The following is a 23,258-nucleotide window of genomic DNA, read 5'->3' on the forward strand; positions in this document are numbered from 1 at the left end:
CCACTTACAACTAGGTCCCTTTGTTCGTCTTCTAGCTATTTACTAACGGAAAATGATTACATGGCACTTATGCAGTCCTTTTCGGCTTTCCTTGACATTACATGTGAGGAGATGCAAACATGAATTTGGCATGGCTTGAAGACCCAAATTACACTATTGTGATACTTTAGAGACCTAAAGTGAGATTACATCAAATTAAAAAAAGTCGAATCCATGGTTTGAACCCTTGGGTATTAGACACACATCACTAGTCTAATCATCTCCATTTTTATGCGTATACTTCTTTTTGGTTAATGCACAAGTGATTATGACATAGTAGTTTTAAAGTTTGGATTGGGCCTAACTTAATCATTACAAAACTGACTTGTAAGGTGAAGAAGACTACCCACCACTTATAAACATATTTCCAAACCTTATTTCATCCAATGTGGGACTCTTAACATATCCTCTCACGTCCAATAATGGACATCTAGAGCATGGCCCCATTGGCTTAATAGCGGGTGGTCCCATGGATCTTGGATAAGCTGTGATATTATCTCGCGGTTGAAACCATGAACCTTTACACCAGTATTATCCTTGAGTTTCCTTTTAGACCTTTCAGCTGGAACTTTCTTGTACCCGAACCTAGGAGCTTCATAACTCACATTATCTACAGGGCACCCATTTTTCTTAGATTTTGGAACTTTCTTAGGTTGAACTAATCAATTCCTTCGAAAATTTAGAATCTGTCTTTTCTCTTGTCCCTTTGAAGTTTTACATTCCATTAATTGCTTATGAAGTTCTACCACTTCTTTAATATCTCTTTCCATTATTATGTTGTTCCAAATTCTTGTGAGGAAACATAGCATCAACATTTCATAGCTTAGAGTATTTGTTTGTGAACATTGTACTGGGGCTACAACAGGTATAGTTGGTTCCAGGGGTTTGAAGTGGTAAGCACTTGTTAGCAACAATGTTTTTTGGTGTTTGATATGGTAAGTGCCTGTTATCAGCATAGTGTTCCAACTTTTGATTTGGTAAGTGCCTCTTATCAGCGTAGGGTTCTAATATTTAATGTGCCTTTCACCACATCAAACACTGGAATACTATACTGATAACAAACAACTAGAATACTATGCTGATAACAGGTACTTACCACATCAAGAGCCAACTTTGTAAGGGTTGAGTTAGGTCTGATCTAATTTTTTTTAAGAATAAGCTTATTTTTTATAATGTATTTATCAATATATTTTTTATTAATACATATTTTTATGTTATTAATATATAAATAATATCTATGTATAATATTAAATAAAATAAATAAAGGATAAAATCCTGATGTATTTATATATAATTGTAAAATTATAATGTAAAATAAAATGCAACATTATTTGTTATAAAATATTTATTATTATATATTTAACGGTTTATGTAAAATAAATTTTGCAAAAAATATCAAAAAACTTTGCAGAGTAGTAGTTTACCACTACTATTATATAGGTTTTGATCCTAAGTTATTGCAGGTATCAATTATAATTTCTGCTATTAATATATATACACACATTCATAAAGTCATCGTATGATAAAATAATATTGGTTTTGTGGAAAAATTTGTTTATGTAGGTGCGGTCTTTTGATATGCATTTGAAAAATTTATTTTTTATGAATAATTAAATATGTAATTATGTATAAAAAACTGTTCGTGTATGTAAACAAGAAATGCAGCGGTACCAAACTGTAGGAGACAATAATATACTGTTCACGAATATGCTAAAAGATTCGTAACCCTTTTTGTCTCTTCTCCTTTTAAGGGTGAATCTTCTTTGGGAAATGGGCCTCTTTGATCTAGACCCATTTAATCCACCCTAAGTCCTTGTGGAGCCTTAGTGGTTTTAGGGTTGACTAGATGCATAAGCGTGCCACCTGTCCCCCGTATGGGTGCACAGTCGCTCCACCCTGTCTTAGGGATGACTGGGTGCACGGACGCACCAGTTGGTCCAGGTGACTAGGTGCACGGACGCCACTCTGTCACTCGTGCAGAGGTGAGCTGTCTGAGTTGAGTGTCACACTTTTCTATGTATTGGGCTGTATCCACCTGGAATGTAATAGGCTCAATCCAGACACTCTCATCTTGGGTCGTTGTTAGTCCTCTCTGTTTTGGATACTTCGTCCAGTCCAAAAACCATTAATTGTATTAAGTGTATAGGAATAAAAAAATTACTTTTATAACATATACTGCATTTAACTTAAATTTTGTTTTTATTGTTATGCATAAATATATATTGGATTTTCTCTTATATTTATTTTAATACTTTATATATTACTTGCTTAATTAATAATATATTATTAAACATATATTTATAATATAAAAATATATATTAAAAAGTGTATTAATATATTAGCTTATAGATAATAAACAATTGTGTCTTAGAATGATATATTTAAAATTATTCACATACTCTCTCTAGTCTTGAATATAAGAGAAAGTTGGGTCAATAAAAATTGTTGTATTTAGTCTAAAATTTGGACCAAATATATCCATTTTTGTTGATTCACTTTCTCTATATTTGAGACTGGAGGGAGCAGTATATAACAATGGAGTGGTTAGCCTAGTTGTTCATGTGTGTCAAATCAAACCAATGGGACGTGAGTTCAAATCACGAGACAGAGGTTCAAATTTCAAACTGCATGAGTCCATTTTTTTAATTAGACGCAATTGCACTTTTGGTCATATCTCAATTGTGCAGTTCATATCTCTCTAGTCATGGCACATCCACATCAGCATCTCCCCTATATGCCATGTTAGCCAAAAGGACCTGTTAAGTGCCGTGTAAGCATTTTTCATTTGCAAGTTAATGAAAGACGGCATATGAATCTTATTGTAAATTGGGGTATAAAGTTTGCACAATCGGAATATGGACTCAAATTGTACAATTGTGACACCCAAAGGATAAAAACTGCAATTAAGTCATTTTTTTCAGTGTTAAGTATTTTTTTTCCTCATTTTCTGTTGAAATCATTTCGAATTTATGAGTTATACTTTTGTTAGAAATGGTAATTGAGGATGGTGTACTTGATTTATGGAATTTTGTATCTTGTAAGTCTGCCATTTTCATATGCATTCAGCAACATTCTCATACTTTATCCACACATATGTCTAAATGACAATGTTTAGTCTTATAAGATGATATCCCTCTGTTTCAAAGTTTCAAAATGTGTGTGGTTTAAAGTTTTTGCACACATATTAAGAAATGTAATGATTAGAAGAAAGAGAAGAGTCATTTTACTAAATTATCCTTATTAACTATTGGTTGGTTTTCCACTATCATAAATATAAAGTGAAGTTGATGCTTTGGAAGTAGTGCACATAGCGATAATTGGAGGGTACAGTTGGAAAAAAATCATCAAAGCTACATTGAAAATGTCAATGACATTCATTTTGAAACAATTTTGTTTGCTAAAGTGACACTCATTATGAAACGGAGGGAGTACATTGTATCCAAATATTGTAACTTTGATCTATTTTATAGAAGTATTTTTTTCTTTCTGAATAAGGTTAGTATAATTTGATGGCTTACTGCAAAATTGTAGAGGAAGGTTTGTTTAACTGAACTGGTCACTTGCCTTTGTCATTTTGTCCTGGTAATTTTCACTAGCAATTGTGTCCAAACTTAAAAATATTAGTCATTTGTTGAAATGCTTTATCCATTATTTATTCAGTAATAAGCTAAAGTGTCATGGTAGTTTATTGATTTGTTCAGATTAACTTCTTCAGGCACTTAAAGCAGTATCCCACAACTACCCTAGCATAGTGACTGCATGCTGGGAGCAAGTTTCTGCTACTGTATATGGCTTCCTTAGTATTGTATGTTCTGAAGTTTCTTCAAAGCAGTCAAGTGAACATGTTGGGAGTCCAACTGCTTTTATTAATGAAAAAGTTCTTATCACTGCTATTAAGGTAATGGCTTTACCGTTCCTCTTTTTGCCTTTATTCTTCTTAAATGCTTAATTGTCTCTGTAACGTCCTTTCAGTCTCCTTTATGTTTGGTAGATTAAATGGAGTGTATTTAGTAATCAATTCAATTAGAGTGCAGAAATTGCATGCGTTATATACATGGAAGTTGATTGGTGTTTTTGTATTCCTATCTACCCCATAATGGCCATTCTTTTCTAAATGAACCAAAGTTTTCTCTAGTTTTAAGAATTCTAGCTATATGAAGAATGGCTCTAAGAGTGATGATGATCATTACATGTATGATGCTACATATAATTGGAATAATACCATGGATTATTTTGGGTGATAGTGATAACTACAATGACAATGAATTTAATAGTTACATTTCTGGTAAGGTTTTAAATAGTATTAAAAGCAAGAAATCTGGTATAATAAATAGGTCAGAAATACTGAAATAGTAATGAGGCAAGAGTTCTAGTATAATAAATAACACGGATGATACAAATGATAGTGGTTTTACTAAACGAGAATGTTTGAGTGATCTCTATGAGAATGAAAAAAGCATTTGAGGATTCAATCAAAAATTGTGATGCATTAAATTATATGAAAATTTTGAAATAAATATGATTATGCGTGAACACTGAATATATTTGAAAATGACCAGTTCATATGGAGTCAATTTTTCCATTTGAAGACTGCCCGAGACTGATAAGCACTATTTAAGCCTTATTTCTAGGCGAGGTAGGACTAAACACACCCCTGACACCCAACATAGTGAAGGGCATCTTAAATTTGCTGCATTTAAGGGTCGACCACAATTAAAGCGGCTTCCCGTCAACCCTAATTATTTTATTTACATGATACCTCATACCCATACTTAGGGGTGGGAATAGGCCAGGCCAGACCAGGCTTTGAAAGGCCTGAGCCTGGCCTACGATGAATTTTTAAGGCCTAAGCCTGGCCTACGGCCTACAATAGGCTTTTTTTTCGGCCTGAGCCTGGCCTACGGCCTATCATGGCCTGACCTGTAAGCCTATTTAAAAGCCTTATTCACATTAAAAATAATTTTTCTAACAAAATAATTTAAAAAAAATATGTAACAAACACCCTTTAAACCCTAAAAAATGATTTTTGGTTCAAAAGAATAAATTTTTTATTAAAACAAATGCACCCATTATTATCTCTCAAACAAATGGTCTCAAACAAACTCCGATTATTACCTCTCAAACAAATCCTCTCGTACAACATCATAGTAATAATATATATATATATAAAGGTAATAAATAAACAATTATCTATAGTTACATGATGCTCTACGCATATCGATTTATATGATTCTCCATATACCAATACTAATGTGTATATGTATATATATATATTAAATAAAAAAATGAAACAACTCAGAATATTACCTCTAAACAAATCCTCTCAAACAACTCAGAATATTACCTCTCAAACAAATCATCTCAAACAAACTCATATTCAGAAATAATAAACAATTAGGGTTTCTAAATTTATATACTAATAATATATATAAAGATAACAAATAAATCGTATTGGTTTTTATAAAATATAAAGTTTCAAATAAATAATATCGGTTTTTATAAAAAATATGTTGTTTTCATACATATTTGTTGGAGTGAGTGCAATGGAGATTAGAAGAAGAAAAAATAGAGAATGAAATACATATAAAATATATATAGGCCGGTCTGTCAGGCCTAATAGACTTTTTTACAAGCCGGAGCCTGACCTATTTATATAAATAGGCTTTAAAAACAGCCTGAACCTGACCTTTTTATTAAACAGGCCAGGCCATAAGTAGGCCAGGCCATAGGCCCCTGTCGGACGGCCTAGCCTATTCCCATCCCTACCCATACTAAACAACCATAATTAGCCATTCCAACAATTATGCTATTCATATAGCATGATGTTTCATCAGTGCATTGATATTCTTCTTTCCTGTGCTTCAAAGTATTTCTTTGTTTGGACTTTTTTCCTATTATATATTTATTTATATACTTCTTTGTTAGGACTTTCTTCCTATTATATATATATATATATATATATATATATAAATATATGTATATATATATATTCACACATTGTTGGTTAATATATGTGATATCATTTCAGTGCTATGATATTTCCATCTTTTTGAGGTTGTGATAAAATTAATGCTATTTTTTTTAAGGTTCTAGACGAGTGTCTTCGGGCTGTGTCTGGATTTCAAGGAACAGAGGATCTTTCAGATGATAAAGTGGTGGATGTTCCTTTTACATCCGATTGCATTAGGATGAAGAAAGTGTCATCTGCTCCATCTTATGAACTAGAGTGTAAAGATGATGATGCAGTTAGCTCTGAAGAATGTGAATCTGGAATTAAGCAATGGTGTGAGGCAATGGAGAAGCATATGCCTCTTATCTTATGTCACTCTTCTGCAATGGTACAAAATTTTATTTCTTTAATAATGTGGTTTCATATTGTTAACTTGCATGAATTTGCAATTTGCATGCTTGGAAACAGTACATTCAAAAAGAAATTCACTTACTGTGTTAGTAGATATTGGGACTTGAGGGTGTTTTAGTCTATACCCAACAAGAATAAACTCTTACATGTTTGTATGGACAGAGATCCCAACGTAATTAAATCACAGCTTAAAGAAATTCGTTCTGTCTTTCCTTTTAACATGATAGCTTCTGAATGTAGTTAATCCTTGGTTTTGATCACTACCTCAGGCTCACTGTTTGTCTTCCCTTTGTTTTTCGTGTTCTTCATGCTGTGGGTGGAGTAGTTGCAGGATCATGGTGCGGGTGATATTTGGGGTTTCTGGTATTAGGGTGTTTTTCTATTTTGTGTGGCTTGTTTTGTCCTGTCTTTGTTCATTCCAAGTATTGTTGCGTAAAGGTGATTTATTTTCTAATTTGGTTTTGGGTGATATTTGGGGGTTCTGGTGTTAGGGTGTTTTTCTATTTTGTGTGGCTTGTTTTATCCTGTTCTCTGTTGATTCCAAGTATTGTTGCGTAAAGGTGGTTTATTTTCTAACTTGGTTCTGGCTTGGGGTGTTCTACAAGTGAGGCACGGCATTCAGAATCGGCCATAGGTTCTGTGTTGTCAGATGGTAGCTTTAATCACAAGTTTATCGTTTCAAGTCCATTTTCAAAGGGTCTTTGATCAACAGCTAACAGTAGTGATTAAACTTGTTGCTTTCATAAGAGTTGCAAATCATGCAGCAATAAAAGTGGATTAATTGTTTGTTTAATCACTTGACCTACATTTCCCAAGAACGGGAGCGCTGATACCATTTTTAATAGAGTACAAACACTAATCTGCTTATATAGACTCTGCAATATCTAACGGGCTTGATTAATCGATCGAATGCAATGATTACTAGTAATTACAAAATACTCCCAATAACTACGAATACATCACAAATTTGCAGCATACCTGTATTTTGACTGAGATAAGAGTAGTGAGCCATTTGGATAGGCGTTTTACCTTAATTCCAAAGAAATAGTTGGAGCAAAGAAAGCATTAAGATGGGCAATTAGCTAAAGAATCAAGTCAATTGAGGACCCAATAATGATCATATCATCCACATACACAAGAATGTACCCAGTGTAATGTTGATCATTCTGAAAATACAAAGGCAGGCTATATTTGCTTTGGAACCCAAAATCATCAAGTGTGAAGGAGAGGCGATCAGACGAGGCCTTATGAAGGCACAAACTAGTGAGCGATCAGAAGTTTCATACCGTTGAGGCTGAGTCATCTTTACTATCTGTGCAAGTAGGTCATTAAGGAATGAAAAAATTGAACACAATTGGAAATTCAATATTCTGATTTCATTAATAACTCTAGCTCCAGAGGTTTAGATTTATACAAGGGGAATGAAAATCGAACACAATGATGTTATAGCAGATTCAAAGAGAATGAAAATCGAACACAATCGGCAATCGAATAATTTGATTTCATTATGAATTCTAGATTGAAAAATTGACATTTGAAGAGGGAAAGAACTAACGACTAACAGATTCTATTATAACACAATCTGTTAGCTGAGCTGTCACTAATGAACTTCTAACTGAATGCAACTGAACTAGTCTGGTAAAACATACATACTACATAATATGCTACAGACAAGATGACTAATTCACTAGTGCTGATATCCATTAATAGTTGTATATCTCTTATATCTTATTTCTTTTTCAATTTTTTCTTTTGCTAATTTATTGAAGAAAAATATAATAATCCTGAATCTGAATGCATGACTAATTTGTCATTAATGAATGTGTCCCCTTTTCTATTTTTCCTGGAAGGTGAGGGCTACATCTATTACATGTTTTGCGGGTATGACTTCATCTGTGTTCATCTCTTTCACAAAGGAGAAGCAGGACTTCATTTTGTCTTCTTTAGTAAGTATAATACACAACCTTCCCAATGCCATGTATTATACTGAATTAACTAACATCATTTCTTGCAAATATTTTGTAGGTCTATGCTGCTGTACATGATAATGCATCATCAGTGAGATCTGCTGCCTGTCGAGCCATTGGTGTCATTTCTTGTTTTCAACAAGTGTGTCAGAGGTTACACTAAAACTTCTAGTAGTTTCAGTATTCAATATTATTATGTCTTTTTGAACCTTTTTTTTATCAGATTAATCATAGTAAAACTAAAAAGTTCAATAATATCTTTAGTGCAGAGGTACTTGACAAGTTTATCCATGCTATTGAGATAAACACTCGAGATGCCCTAATCTCAGTAAGATCAGCTTAAGTTTTTAACTCCATATGTTGTTACATACTTTAATGCTATGTATGCCGAAATTTAGAGATTTTTTACATCAGGTGAGGATAACAGCTTCATGGGCTTTGGCAAATATATGTGATGCCATTCGTCACTGTGTTAAAACTCTTCACTTTGGACATATGGGTGAGCTTAATTTTATGTCTATGATTGAATAGTCAACCATTTGGTATCAAGACTACATTTCAGATTTCTTTTTCTTAATTTTCTTCTTTCCTTCTATCTTGAATATTTTTTTTGCAGATTCAAACTCCAACCCCCAGTTTATTGTGTCATTGAGCGAATGTGCTTTGCGTCTTACAGATGATGGGGATAAGGTAGGTTTACTCATTTTCTTTGTTCCCTATGTTCATATCTTTTATGTTAATGATTTATTGTTTAACCTATTGTTTACATGGATTTATTAGGTAAATCTTGTACGCATATTTGACTCCTTTGGACATATTTGTCCTACGATTCTTGTTTTATTAATTCTTATGTTTCATTACTAGGTGAAATCTAATGCTGTGAGGGCTCTTGGGTATATTTCACAAATCTTCAATTGTTCAACATCAAGATCTCAAGAAATGTCAGGGAACAGCCTTGACCAAAAGACTGAGGCCCCTCTCACTATTGAGAATTTAATCACGTGTCAACAGAGCCTATTGGATTCCCTTGATGATTTTCATAGGCTGGAGAAAATAGTTCAGGCATTTATTTCCTGCATTACTACGGGGAATGTTAAGGTGCCAAAGTTATGTTATTTTAATTTGATTGTTTAAAGTAAGTTTGATTTCTAAATCTTGCAAATTTCTATTTTACAGGTCCAGTGGAATGTTTGTCATGCTCTAGGAAACCTATTCTTGAATGAGACATTAAGGCTGCAGGACATGGATTGGTATGTTTGAATTAAGCACATGCTTCTTAGCCACATCCCATAGTCATGTATCCAGTTTTTTATGTGAGTAAATAGGCATTTTAATTCTTGAAATTGTGTAAGTCGGTCAATTTTATCCCTCAAATTTGTGAAATTACAATTCACTTCCTTAAATTGAAAAATATCAATCAATTTAGTCATTTTTCAAATTTTGCCCCACAATTTTGAATTTTATATGCTTATTTATTGCAGCAAAAGACTTTTTATGTCAATATGTATGCCTTTTATTTGTTTTAATGGATGTTTCTCAAAGAAATATTTTGATGGAGGGACTGAATTGGTTGATATTTTTTAATTTAAGCGAATAATTTGTTATTTCATTAATGGGAATGACTAAATTGATCGACTCTTATAATTTCAAGGACTAAAATGCTTATTTACTCGGGTTTTGCTCTATATGTAGAAAAATATCATGAATTGTGTAGTCTGTATAAATACTAATCTCAATTTATAGACAAGCTTTGATTAATGGACCTAATAGGCTAATACAAAAAATTTCAAATAATTACATATTTACAACACCCCCCCTCAAACTAGTGAACGATCATCTATCATTCCTAGCATGCAAGTAATTTGGCTGTTTCGTTCTGTTGGCAATGCTTTTTTTTTAATACATCAATGTGTTTTGTTCTGTCATGCCGGACAATATTACGAGCAATACCGAGAGCCAATTTATTGTCACACAATAACTTCATACTTTATCTACAAGTCTTCAAGCACAATTTTCATCCAAAATAGCTCACAAATTCCACACACCATAGTTCTAAATTCTTCGTAAGTCTGATCCAAAATTATATTGTTTGGTTATTTTCTAATGTTTTATTATTATCAACCTTGTTAAGCTTTAGCATGAGAGAGAGTTAGAGCATGAGAAAAATATGTCACCATGTTATTAGTATGTAAAGAGTGTCTGCGATTGTCTCTTAGAACTCGTTTCCATATAAAAATTTCATATTATGATTTGTTCCTTAATTAAAATTAAGATTAGTATTAATAAGGGTTAGTGCTTTGTCTTATCAATATCATTTTTATGATTCTAAGTTTTCCTTTTCCTTTTTCTATACCTTAAAGATTAATACCCTACAACATCAAAATAAACTATGGAACAATGTTTCCAGGGCTCCGGTTGTGTTTGGTATTCTTCTGCAGCTGTTGCATAATTCATCAAATTTTAAGATCAGGATACAAGCTGCTGCGGCATTAGCTGTGCCTTTGTCAGTGCAAGGTAATATATTTTCTTATCAGTACATCTTCTAGTCATTTTTATCTTGTTTCAGCTTTCACTTAAGAAGCGTGGGTATTTGTCAATTGAAAATTTATTATTATTTTAAATGTGTTTGATTAATTCTCACTTAGAAAAAGGCAACTTGTCTTGGAGCTATAGTGCTCCTGTTGTGTGAGGTCTAGTAAAGGGTTGGACCTATTGCGGATTTTTGTAGGCAGCCTTATATTGCTTTCGTGAGAGGCTTATTCTACAACCCAAATCTTTACCACCTAGTCACATGTGAACACCAGCAACTGTGGAGTATTATTCTCAAATCAAACACATTTAACCGTGGAGTTTCAATGAGATCTGATGCATTAGTTTTGGTAGTATTAAAGGTAATAAGAGCATTTTATTAACATAGTTAATGAAAACAACTAAAGAAAGCATTAAATAAAAAAACCGCCATGAAACAAATAGTGAAAGATAGTTTGTGCTTTGATTAAGTGAAACATTTAGATTCAAGTCACACGTCATAACTAAGCTAAACCAATGCACTTCCCAGCTCTCTAACTCTAATTAATTAATGATCAATGTTGATAAAAGGCGGTCATAGCAGCGCCATGTGAAATCGTAAGAAACCAGCATGAAATGGCGATGACATGGTGGAATTCAGGTGGAGGGTGACTGTGGTCATGGTGCCTATAGCGGAAAATAATTGGATATTTTGGAAAAGAAATAAAAAAAAAAACAGACTCAAGTTAACTGACCCGACCTGAACCATGCCGAAAAGGTGATTTTGTCCTCCCAGCAACAACATTCTCTTATATGAAACTGTGAGGAGGAAATTGTACGGGCTAACAAAGATGTAGTGAGAGAAATGGCTGTTTGGATCGGCCCTTTTTGGCTAGTACTCTCTCTCTACACGTCAATGCCATTTGAGGCATTCTAACCCTGCTTAATGCCGCTGTATTTTTATTTAATTACTTTAACTACCTTTTGCTGTCATCGTTGAATCTCTGTATCTTTCTGTGGCTATTCTCTATGGAACAAGTGTATTCTTTACAGATGGACAGTATATTAGAGGCTTCAAGTCCAAGTGGGACAACACTCCCATTGACATCCTATAATGTGAAAACAGGCATACTAACATAAACAACTAGTGGAGAGTAGAAGTCTGACATGTGATCATCTTTTTTCATTTATTTCTGCTCTACAGTTTTATGGTTTTTCGACGGCTTTTTCTTTGTTTCTGCACTGATTTGGTGGAAAAAGTACTTGAAGGATTATTTTGTCTTCTGAATCTTTCTTTGAAAGACCTAGCTGGAGGATTTTCAGTTTTCTCCTTAAGCAATATCAAGTTCAATGATAAAATTAAATTGTAGTACTTAAGTATACTATTGTCAGTTGACAATAATACTTGGCAAGGACGTATGCTTTTTTGGTTTTCTCAGAGACAGCCACTGTTAGTGTTCTAGAGTCTTGCAGTTTAGTTTTCTTATTTCTGTTACATTGCCTGTCATGTTGGTTGGTAGTTAATTTATGTAATTCTAGGAATTTAAGTTTCGTACAAATACCTTGTATCTGTCTAATTTAATTAATCCAAAACCAGTTCAAAAGATTCTCAAACACTCTTTGAAGCCACTCTTCTCTTAAACTTCATCTATAGTAATGCGTAGATAGTAATAAATAAGTGCATTTAACTTTTTCTGTACGGAAGAATTTTTTTACACAAGTTTTACCTGCACGCATTTTAAACTCTTATACCCTAGATATGCACCTAACCATTGGATTTAGATTCCTATTAGGATTTCCTTAGCCTCTATTCACAGACTTTTTTTTATTGATTGCACCTTTATACCTAGTGGTCAAGTTTTTTTTCCCTTGGCATTGGGGAGTATTAATTATTCAAAAATTATTATAACAAAAACAGTATATATGGTTTATATTTTTATTTTAAAAAAGTATCATTTTATCCTTCTACTGTCTAGTGTTATGTAGTGCATCACCAAAACAAGATGGCAGTCTCTCATGATACAATAGAATGTCATACCAAACACTGTATAACATCAAACTTTTATAACCAAGTCGTATATTATCTTGCCTTGTCATATTATCCATATCAAATTAACTGCAGTGCAAATTTGCAATATAATATATCCCCTCTGGATTCAAATATAAGTAAAACAAGGCCTTAATTCGTTGGACGTAATTATAAATAGATTTTAACCAACTTTCTCTATTTAATGATTCTATTATAAAAGCAACTTTCACATAATTCAAAAATTGAAATGTGAAGACCTTATACAATAAATACCATCAAGGTGAGCTTAGAAAATGTATTATATTTTTTATAGGAATTCAAGAAAATTAAATAAACTTAATTAATAACCTTATTTTGTATATAGATAGTTAGTTTTGCTTATAAATGAGTCCGGAGATAGTAACATAAGGTACATTAACCATAATTTTAACCGACAGTTTATTACCTGCTTTTCCTTAAATTGAATTTTTGGTTGTGATTAATTTTATTTCTTTAAACAAACTTTAAATCCCAAGCTGTTATTTGAATATAACTTGTTCTCTCTTGTTTTAGCAGATTATGGTCAATCATTCCCGGGCATTGTGAGATCCATAGAGCATGCAATGGAGAATATAGATCAGGACCCAATTTCAGGGCCTTCCAATTTCAAGTATAGGGTTTCATTACAAAAACAGGTCATACTTTATGTTCATCAATGCCATGTTAAGTTGAACATTTTGGAGTGGTAAAATGATATCTAGACATGAAATTCTTGATGCTGTGATTTAAACTGGATCTAACATTCCCACATTTTCTACTCTTGGAAGCATTTTAGTCTTTTTAGTTTAGGGTAGATTATTAGTTACCTTGAATCGAATCTTATTTTAAAAAATGTATTGATTAGTAATTATTGAATCTAGACTATGTATGGCACTATGCACAACTTTGTATCAACTCAATTTTCTTGGAAATAATATTCTATTTTTTCATGCAAATTGGTTTAGAACTCATAACTAACTTTAGACTATTTTCGTTCCAGCCATCTGATTGCAGTCTTCATTATCACTGCATTTTGCTCTTTTTTTGTGAATTTGTCAGGCTGGGATGTTTCTCATTCCAGTCATCAAGCCCACAGCAGTTTGCTGTTGTGACAACCTTCTTTTCACTTGCGATCTCACCTTTCATCTTTGGCCAAACAACGAGGAACTAATAGGCACTTATTGTTCGTGCACGCTCTGTGCAGTGAGACTCCCTTCATCTTTATGCCCATCAACCATTCTATCTGACTCATCTTGACCTTTTACCTAGATATGATCTCTTATAACTCTACCTGTACAAACCCAACTGCCCTCTTTCCTAACAGCCATTGTCCTCTAAGATTTGACCTTCCTTCACGGTTAGAGACCAACCTCGGTCTCTTAGTCTACCTTAATCAGTTTATCCTAGTCTGAATGACTTGGGTGGATTATTTCGAAAATAATAAGTTAACAGTCCAACATTTTCTTTTTTTGTAATCATTGTAAATTTGCTTAGCGGTAGATTATTAGTTACCATAAATTGAGTCTTCTTTAGGGAATGGAATTAATTAGTAATTTTTATTCTGTCCCATATATGTACTGTGTTGTACAACTTTGTATGATTTCTATTTTCTTTGAGGTGCTTGTCCTTTTCATTCAAGAGAACTTAAGAGCATAGAAAATCCTTGTATTTCTATGTTTGCGTCAAACTTGTTTTGGGCAACATTTAGGAGGCTTTTTGTGCAGATTTTGGAATGTGATCGCTTGCATTCTCTTTATCTTCAACTTATTAAGATTTGTTTTTATAGTTTATCATTTGCATTCTTACTATGTTGGACATATATCTTGATTTGAAAACTAGATGGTACTGAATTGAAAGTGTAAAATTTGAGTGAACGCGCACAATGTTTTTCTCATTTTATTTCTGGTTTTGGATTATGGAGTTATGTCATTGTTCTGTTGGTTTGCTTTTTCTTTGTTGTTAGGTAATTGAATTGCTCATTTTTCATTGCAGCTTACCTTGACAATGTTACACGTTCTACGCCTGACCTCAAATACAAATGATGAATTGTTGAAAGATTTTCTGGTGAAGGTAAGTATTTTATTTCGAAGCAAAAGGATATACAAATCTTTGGATTAGTGATTTTTGTTTTATTCGGTGGCTATTTTTTTCAAACAATGAAATGGTGATCACAGATGATAAATTTGGTTTTTATGGAGAAATCTATTATGGAAGCTACCTTTGTGACAAATTTAGTGGAATATAATTTTGAAGGTCGAACTTTTTACAGTAGCAGTGCATGATAATTAAACTCTATAACTATATAGTGAACTCTGGTACAAGTATACCCTGTAGAACTATATTGTTGTACTAAGGGTCTAAGTCTATAGACTATGCGTGTTCTCTTTAGTGTTAATAGCTGGATAAGAAGAACTAATGAAAAGGTAGTATATCCTGAAGATTTAATCCCATCTTGTATGTAATGTTTAGGAAGAAAAAAACCTGCTTTTTTGTCACTTATCCTTATTGCCTTGGTATTTAAGATTATGCTTCCGTGCATTTGCAATTTCAGTTGGTATCGCGATTATCCTAATTGCACGCAAAACATTAGATTTTCTTGGCTGTTCAAATAGCCTTTAATGGAATTTTCCCTTGATTTGATTTCGGTTGTATTTGATTATGTAAAGAAAGCATCCATCCTTGAAGACTGGCTCAAGGGGCTATGCTCATCCATTGGAAGCATGATTGATGCTCAAGATAAATCCATTGCAGACCGAAAGAAAGTAATGATATCCAGCGCAATACAATCGTTGATAGAAGTGTACAGAGACAAACAAGAGTTTGCAATTGCTCAAAAGTTTGAGGAATTGAAGAATAACATATGAATGTGAAGTAGCAAATTGAGAGGGGATCATGTAATGATTTGTTTGAGGCCTACCCGTCAAAATTTTACTATTCTAGGCAAGAATTTCTAGCAGGTGGGATGAATTGGCTCGGGAGCCAAACAAATGTAATCTTGGCAAGAGATCAAGTTTTGATGGAGATCAGTCGAGATAATTTATTTGATAAAGCAATCTATGAATGGATGGATTAGCTATACCAATGTTAAAGAATCTGTTGTTCTCAACAAAATGATCGAGTGTGCCTAACTTTTTTTTCTATTTTTTTCTTTTTATTGTAATGCCAAAGATTTCCGGATCAAATTATGTTTTTTTGACAAAGTAAATTATGTTTGTTACCGTTATGTTAGTATTTTTTTTTTATGGGTTATTGGTTCGGTTATTACTTTTATGTACAGTGAATTTCTCATGCATAATGAGTCAGTCAAATCAATGAAGAAAAAGACATACTAAGCATTCCTAAACATCGAAATAAAATACAATAAGCTAAAATAATGTTATGCTAATCCCCATCCTAGCTAAATTAAGATTTCAATAATAAGTCAATAGTATGTGAAAACTATATCACCACTTGAACGGATCTATATCGCAATTGGTGAGATTGTACTGAAAATACTTTAACCATTTTAATCTTGTTTATAACATAAATTTTATCATGTAAGTGTTTTATATATAAACTGTTTTTTTAACAAATAGTAAAATAAAATCAATATATATATATATATATAGGAAATGTATTCGGTGAAAAATGAGAGTTATTATGAGTAATGAAAATTATTAATAACAACTATTGAATTTAATTAATACATAAGAATAAATTATTCATTAAAGATGTAATGTGATTGTATCTCTATCCAATAGTTTTTGAATATTACATGCTATAATATCGCTAAATTTATTTTCTTTTCATTTTCGTAATAACTCGAATTAAAAACTTCTTAATAAAGTTGAAAATATTTTATAGAAATGTCCTAAAAGTTCAAATAAATATTTATGCCATATCTATAAAAAAAATATATGTAATTAAAAGTATGACATTTTTCATTTTATGATACTTGTGTTCTAGGTTTGTTGAACAAAAAGAAGTTTTCATATCAAAATAAGTTAGTATTTTTCATTTTATAATATTTTTCTCTAATTGTATATCAAGACTCAATTTTGTTTAATCAACATTATACAAAATATTTTATTTAGGAACCATAAGTGAATAATCTTTATTAAATATACACTAACTTAAAATCATTATAAGGAATGTATTTTCTTATATACAGTTTTTGTCATCCACAGTAATTTTCTAATAATTTTTAATTTATATTTTTTTAGTATTTTACATTATCTTTTATGAATATAAATATCAATGAAATTTCATTGTCAATGTGATTTGTAAATACATGTCGACCTTCTTTGAACTTTGAGGTTTGTCATAATCTTGATGACTGATGAGTCTCTAGAATATAACTCATCCAAATTTTTTTATATAAAAAAAGTATTTACAATTTTTGTCAAAAAAAAAAATATTTACATTTACAATGTAATAAAAAAAAAAAATGTGGCCTAGAAAATGGGCTGGACTGTTGTCGGTAGTTAGGGTTTAAGCCTAGCCGCACAAAAACAGAATCACAGAAATACTAGGGTTTTATTTTACGTCGTTCAGAAATCTAAACGCAAACGCAACTCGACGTAGAGTTAAAGCAAGAGATTTTAGATTGCAATGGATTCGTTCTCAGCTCCGTCGAGTCAACATTCGTCTCATTTATCCCCACAGGATCTAAAAGACCAGTTGAAAAGCCAACTTGCTTTGGAGTATGCTCAACAATTTCTTGAGGTACCCAATAATTTTTAATTATTAAATATAATGTTCGTATTTATGATTGTTGAGTTGCTCTGTGAACAATACTTTTGTGAACAATACTTTTTTGCTCATTGAGAAGCTTATTTAAATTTACTCTAGTTTCTATTAGAACTGCATTCAACAAACAAAAACATGTCATAGATTCGATTGTTTCTGTTTTCTCTTAGTATTTTGGCTGTGGTTGAGTTTATTGTTGTGGTTATGTTTTGATCCTTGATGAAAAAACATTTTTGTGATATAAACTAGTGCCATGGAGATTCCATGGAGATATTGGATCCATTGCTTATCTTTTGTGGACAGCCCTACCTTTTATTAGCAAGTGATTGCTTGATTCTGTGGATTTCTAGATACTAGGCAGCAATTTTAAACTTTGGATTGTGGAAAATTGCAAATAGATGGGATTGCGATTGTGTTAGCAATCTGGTTGTAGAAATCGTAGCTTCAAGCTGTTAAGTTAGTTCAGTTTTTTTTTTCACCCTCAATAAAAAGGAGCTGTGGTCTTAAAACTGATGAGACATTCTGACCTCAGTGATAGTTATTTTTCTTTTGGATGATGCAGTAATAGTTTATCTGTTTCTATTTTCAATGAAGGTTATGACTAAACTTGTGTATATCAATGGAGATTGGTGATGGTTCTTTCATCATGTAGAAAGAGATGCTGTTATTACTTACTATATTGATGTGTTTCTTGTACGTGAATTATTTGCGATGATAAGCACATGATATTTATTGCTTTCAATTAAGAAAAAGTCTCCAAGAGCAATTGCTTTCCCAATCCACTTATAAGTTCTTCCAAACTATAAAACAAATGAAACATCTAGGTCAGGGTAAAATAGTTAAATGCTTCCATACTTTTGTTGTGGTGCAACACTGTATAAAGTTCTGGGCAACGTCACGGGATTGAGGACTGAATATGTTTGGTGTTTCTTATTTGCTGTAATTGCACTTACCTTCCAATTGCCATTTATTTTGCAGACGGTGAGGGGAAAGTGTTTTGAGAAGTGTATCTCAAAACCAAGTTCAAGCCTCAGTGGGAGTGAAAGCAGTTGTATCTCTAGGTGCGTAGACCGATATATTGAGGCCACAGGCTTAATTAGCAAAGCATTATTTAGCGGTTCACGATGAAGTGGACAACCTCGGCAGTAAATCTTTAAAATTCCTCAAGTTTTGGGAATCACTTTATGGATGTCGAGATTATGTGTTCCTTCAGGAGACAGTTATGCATTCTATTATGTATTCCTGTGAGATTTACAGTTATTTTCAACTCTTTGTGATAACTTATTACTCTTTTAAGTTTATGAGTTTATGTTCTGTTAAGGGAAATAAGCAAGAATGGTCATTCATCATTTGCTTTAGACCCGCCTTCTAAATTTTATCATTTTTTGAAGTATTATATCTTCATCCATAATAGATGTTGGAATATGTTGTGAGTGCTGATAGAAGCTTTAGAGGAGGGCTCGAGATAACACTATTTTACAAACTGCTTATTAACTGTATGCCTTATTTTGTGGTCAACAAAATCAAAAAGAAAATAAATATCTAGTGCCCTCGGGCATCTCAAACATGTTGAAGATATGTATATCAATAATTGCTTAATCCTGAGCTCTTTCACTAAATAGTACATGCTTCTGTTTCTTTTGCGACTTTGGCTGCTGAATTCTTCTAAGCTATGTTAAGAAGATTAATAGTTTTTTTTTCTTAGTCAAAGTTGACGAATAGTTGGTACTTTCTAGCACTAAAACAATTATAATTGATTTGTATCACGGAACGTAATATACTCCGAAACCATTTGGATTTTTATTTTTATACTTGCTTAAACATACGATTGACAGAACTCTGTTTGATCCTTTTGCAAACAATTTTACCAAAGTAACAAGAAGGAATTTGGAACCCATCATCACACTATGAATGAACTATTTGGAACTTTGTTGAGGATGAAACAAAGTGTGGCCATCCAAAAGCTCTAGGCAGTGTTTGGATAGTTTGTTTATCATGTACTCCCTCTGGTTCTTTTTATACGAGATAATTGAATTATGATTTGATCAACAACAGTAAATGTATTTGGTAGATATTATAAATCAATTTTTATTAAACAAATTATAACTCAATTATTTCTTATAAAAAAGATTGGAGGTCGTATTTATCAAGTTCAAATTTCTAATTACCACAGGGTGGCGGTTACTCACCGGTCACACAAACATGCACCCAGAAGATAGCTTTGGCAATTCATTACATTGTAACAAAGTATCATCCCATATCCAAACATGTGCTACTAGGAAACAGCAAATGGATTGAGACTCAATTATTCTTCCAAATTTGTGTTTTTCTTTCTACGAAGCAGTGAACATATTCAAGTCGTCCACTTGTTTACCCATAACGGTTAAACACAACTCTGGTTTTAGATGTGACAAAACCAGAAGATTATGTATTACCAACTAATTTCAATTTTCAGCTCCTTTCAACTTTATTTTCCAGGTCGAACGAGAGTGCCATAACAGAGGAAGCAAAATAACACATGCTCAACAACATAGTCACATTACAGTACAACAGTGCAAATGACAAAAACAACATAACTGCACAAGCAAGCTTACAATATATACAACACAATTCAAATAAGATTCTTATTTAGAACCAAACACAAGATAAAAAACCACACCAAACACCAAATCTGAGGCTGATATTAATGATGTGATCATATATATAAATATCATTGAAGTAATACGGAATAGTTGAAATCAAATGTTCTATTTGCTGATTTAGAAGACAACAGAGTACAGTAAAATTTCCTGTGTGATCTATTATCGCAAGGACTTTCTTACACTTGGGGAAAAAATTGAAAAATCAATACAGAAGTTGCTTCTTTTTGGGCTCAAGAATAGGAGGATCAACGTCAATTCCCATATTTGCTGCAGTGCCTGCTATAATTCTCATAGCTGATTCAATAGTCGTGCAATTCAAGTCTGGCAACTTCTCAGAAGCAATTGTACGCAACTGATCAATTGTGACTTTTCCTACTTTTTGTGCCTGGGGGTCTTTCGAACCCTTTTCCACCCCTACAGAACAAATCAGTATAATAGACAGTTGGAAACTTGTAACACTGAATTCACTTATAAACAATATATGTTTGAAGTCAAATGCCTGATAGTCTGTCAAACCAATAACCTTAACATATCTGAATTTAAGTTATCATCTCAAGACGGAAATGAAGTTATCGAAGCACAACACTCAATATTATGGTCACTGACATCCCATCGATAAACTAATGCAGAATTCTGCACCCATTAGAAACACCTAGTGAAGCAGGGGTTAGTCCAAACCTAGTGGGTGTAACTTTGTAATGTAACCATTTTTTCTAAAATATAAAAATCTTATTCGTTTGTAGTGTAGGAGAAATTCGCCTATAATACAAGAAAATGTATTTTACATTTCATTGAATTAAATGTAAAATGATATTTACTATTTAGATTAAATCTCAACTGTTGAGACTTGAGATTATTACTCTTAGAATATAGAAATTTTTTCTAACCCTTGTTTGGAACCAGCTTTAAATAAATAGATCATAGGTAGGAAACTGAAACACAAAGTAATTGAAATCTAAAACATTTTATGCATGCTTTTGATCTGTCAAATCAAATGTAAGTATGGATGTGTAGCAGCTTTAATATAGCAAGTAACTTGGACTATGATTCACTAATGTCTTAGTTCACTTAATCTCATGGCCGCACAAGATCATATAGCAGACTGTCACAGACTTGAATAACACCTGCCCTAGATTTCAAGATCCAGTGGTTCTTATTTCTTAATCCCTAATTAATGACACAACTGAGACAGAAAAGGGGGAAAAACAAAATAACAGATGACAATGACTAGGGATGCAGTTTTTTATCATCTAAGATTCAGTGTATCCAAACATTGTTTTCAACACTACCGGGAATCAAACCAGGGAGCACCAGATTGACCCTAAAGTGTCCCACTGATGGCCTTACAACCACCAGGCCAAGAGGCTTGGTTACTAGGGATGCCTTTGTGATAAAGGGTTGAATTGTGAATTGGAAGCACATTTCAACAAATTATATATATATGAGACAAATAATAACACAACATAATATGAAAGAGGTATAGGATGCAATTAAAAGGTTGAGTGAGAGAGAATGTATAATAAGAATATACCAGCAGCCTTAAGCAGTAGAACAGAAGCAGGTGGTGTCTTCAATATGAAAGTAAAACTTTTGTCCTGCAAACACAATCACAAACACAACAATATAATAATAAGAAGAAAATCAAAAGAGAAAATGAAAAAGAAAAAAAAAAGAATAAGAGGGTTACTAGTTAGATTACATCAAAAACAGTGATTTCAACAGGAATAACATAACCGGGTTTATCAGCGGTTCTAGCATTGTAATCCTTACAAAAAGCCATAATATTAACACCCTTTGAACCAAGAGCCGGTCCAACTGGTGGAGCCGGCGTAGCCTTCCCGGCTTCAAGAGCCAGCTTTATGACTCCAATAACTGCCACAACATAAATACATTTTATTATAATTAGATTTCAACAAAATCGAAATTAATGAATGAAGTTTACCTTTCTTAGCTTTGCCACCACCAGGCTTGGGGGGAGCCATGGCAGTGATTCTGAAGCGCGTTGTAGTTGGAGAAAGAAGAGTGGTGGGAAGGGAAAGGGGGTTTTTGTTTTGAAGGGTTGGAATAATAGAGACACTACTCGGCTTTAAGGATAATTTAAGCGGCGTAGAAAACATTGAAGAAGAGGAAGAACATAGTGACGGAGCGGAGAAGAAAGTGGACGCCATCGAATTGAATGAGAAGCAAACAGAGTATAGAGTGAGTGGAGTTTGGATAAAATGCAGCAGTATCCGCTATCCTACATACACTTATTATTACTACTCTTACTCTTCATTCACAACAATATCTATATCTTCCAAATATTAAACTTCTGCTAACTTTTTACCTATACTTTTTATTTTATTTTTATGCTGTAATTTTTTTAGGCTTAAAAAAAATAACATTGAGTATTTTACTTTTCTTTGTTATAGGTTTTCTTTAATAAAAAATCTTATTTCAGACACATTAGACATTAAATATAGATATCTTTTTTAATAAAAAATTAAATTTAAATTTATCATATTTTAAAAGTCTAACAAACTATTTATGTTAAACCTAACTCTCTTGATAGTCCATGGATTTTTCATGGGCTGTAATATGATGAAATTGGGTAAAGAGTTGGAAAAAAAAATGGAAACTAGTGAATGCAGAATATTATGAGAAAAAAACATTCTTAGTTTAGGGTTTCATATAATTTTTTTTTATTAAAATAAAATAACAAGTTTTAATGGCATGGAAATATTTTAAAATACATATGTATTGCCACATACTCATATCATTCGTTACCACCTCATCACTCAACTTGTCATATTAGAAAAAATAAGTCTCAAATGAAGTAATTAAAATGATAGAAAATTTTAAAAATGTGGAACTATATTTTAGATTTAGATAAAAAGAATTACTTGCACTTTTTTATTTATATTTTATTATAAATAAAGTAATCTATTTATTCATTATATATTTTATTTTTTCTCTATATTCTATCG

The 23,258-nt window shown here is 32.5% G+C and overlaps 3 protein-coding genes across 4 annotated transcripts in view; 2 read left to right on the forward strand and 1 right to left on the reverse strand.

Annotated features, from left to right (window-relative positions):
- The window catches only part of LOC101508773 (uncharacterized), a 24,239-nt gene extending 8,075 nt beyond the window's left edge, over window positions 1-16,164 (forward strand). Inside the window, exons 15-27 of one of the 2 annotated variants that reach the window (XM_073368464.1) lie at window positions 3,755-3,937; window positions 6,126-6,377; window positions 8,251-8,346; window positions 8,426-8,520; window positions 8,632-8,695; window positions 8,782-8,866; window positions 8,984-9,057; window positions 9,232-9,465; window positions 9,544-9,617; window positions 10,775-10,881; window positions 13,460-13,578; window positions 14,915-14,992; window positions 15,593-16,164. In XM_073368464.1, coding sequence (XP_073224565.1) covers window positions 3,755-3,937; window positions 6,126-6,377; window positions 8,251-8,346; window positions 8,426-8,520; window positions 8,632-8,695; window positions 8,782-8,866; window positions 8,984-9,057; window positions 9,232-9,465; window positions 9,544-9,617; window positions 10,775-10,881; window positions 13,460-13,578; window positions 14,915-14,992; window positions 15,593-15,646 — 1,515 coding nt within the window. In that variant the 3' untranslated portion in view covers window positions 15,647-16,164. Of the gene's footprint in view, window positions 1-3,754; window positions 3,938-6,125; window positions 6,378-8,250; window positions 8,347-8,425; window positions 8,521-8,631; window positions 8,696-8,781; window positions 8,867-8,983; window positions 9,058-9,231; window positions 9,466-9,543; window positions 9,618-10,774; window positions 10,882-13,459; window positions 13,579-14,914; window positions 14,993-15,588 lie in introns of both variants that reach the window. The other variant, XM_004501998.4, reaches the window with a different exon arrangement.
- Window positions 16,165-17,394: 1,230 nt separating this feature from the next.
- LOC101509092 (uncharacterized) lies at window positions 17,395-19,075 on the forward strand. The gene is made up of 2 exons (XM_004501999.4): window positions 17,395-17,626; window positions 18,629-19,075. Exons 1-2 carry the CDS (start codon window positions 17,513-17,515, stop codon window positions 18,776-18,778), a joined length of 264 nt encoding a protein of 87 aa, XP_004502056.1. The 5' UTR covers window positions 17,395-17,512; the 3' UTR covers window positions 18,779-19,075.
- A 1,247-nt stretch (window positions 19,076-20,322) lies between these two features.
- On the reverse strand, window positions 20,323-22,560 carry LOC101509416 (large ribosomal subunit protein uL11c). The gene is made up of 4 exons (XM_004502000.4): window positions 22,235-22,560; window positions 21,992-22,164; window positions 21,824-21,887; window positions 20,323-20,706 (listed from the first exon to the last, which is right to left on the reverse strand). The coding sequence occupies exons 1-4, from the start codon at window positions 22,458-22,460 to the stop codon at window positions 20,495-20,497; spliced, it is 675 nt and encodes a 224-aa protein (XP_004502057.1). The 5' UTR covers window positions 22,461-22,560; the 3' UTR covers window positions 20,323-20,494.
- Between the last annotated feature and the right edge of the window lie 698 nt (window positions 22,561-23,258).

Source organism: Cicer arietinum, chromosome 5 (assembly GCF_000331145.2).
Source record: "Cicer arietinum cultivar CDC Frontier isolate Library 1 chromosome 5, Cicar.CDCFrontier_v2.0, whole genome shotgun sequence".
NCBI lineage: Eukaryota > Viridiplantae > Streptophyta > Magnoliopsida > Fabales > Fabaceae > Cicer > Cicer arietinum.

Excerpts from the sequence above, each read along its gene's own strand:
- LOC101509416 (XM_004502000.4), bottom strand. The coding sequence starts at position 22,460 with ATGGCGTCCACTTTCTTCTCCGCTCCGTCACTATGTTCTTCCTCTTCT. Across the intron at positions 22,165-22,234 it reads TGGTGGCAAAGCTAAGAAAG|TTATTGGAGTCATAAAGCTG; the intron begins GTAAACTTCATT and ends ATGTTGTGGCAG. Across the intron at positions 21,888-21,991 it reads TTGAAATCACTGTTTTTGAT|GACAAAAGTTTTACTTTCAT; the intron begins GTAATCTAACTA and ends TTGTGTTTGCAG.
- LOC101509092 (XM_004501999.4), top strand. The coding sequence starts at position 17,513 with ATGGATTCGTTCTCAGCTCCGTCGAGTCAACATTCGTCTCATTTATCC. Across the intron at positions 17,627-18,628 it reads ATGCTCAACAATTTCTTGAG|ACGGTGAGGGGAAAGTGTTT; the intron begins GTACCCAATAAT and ends TTTATTTTGCAG.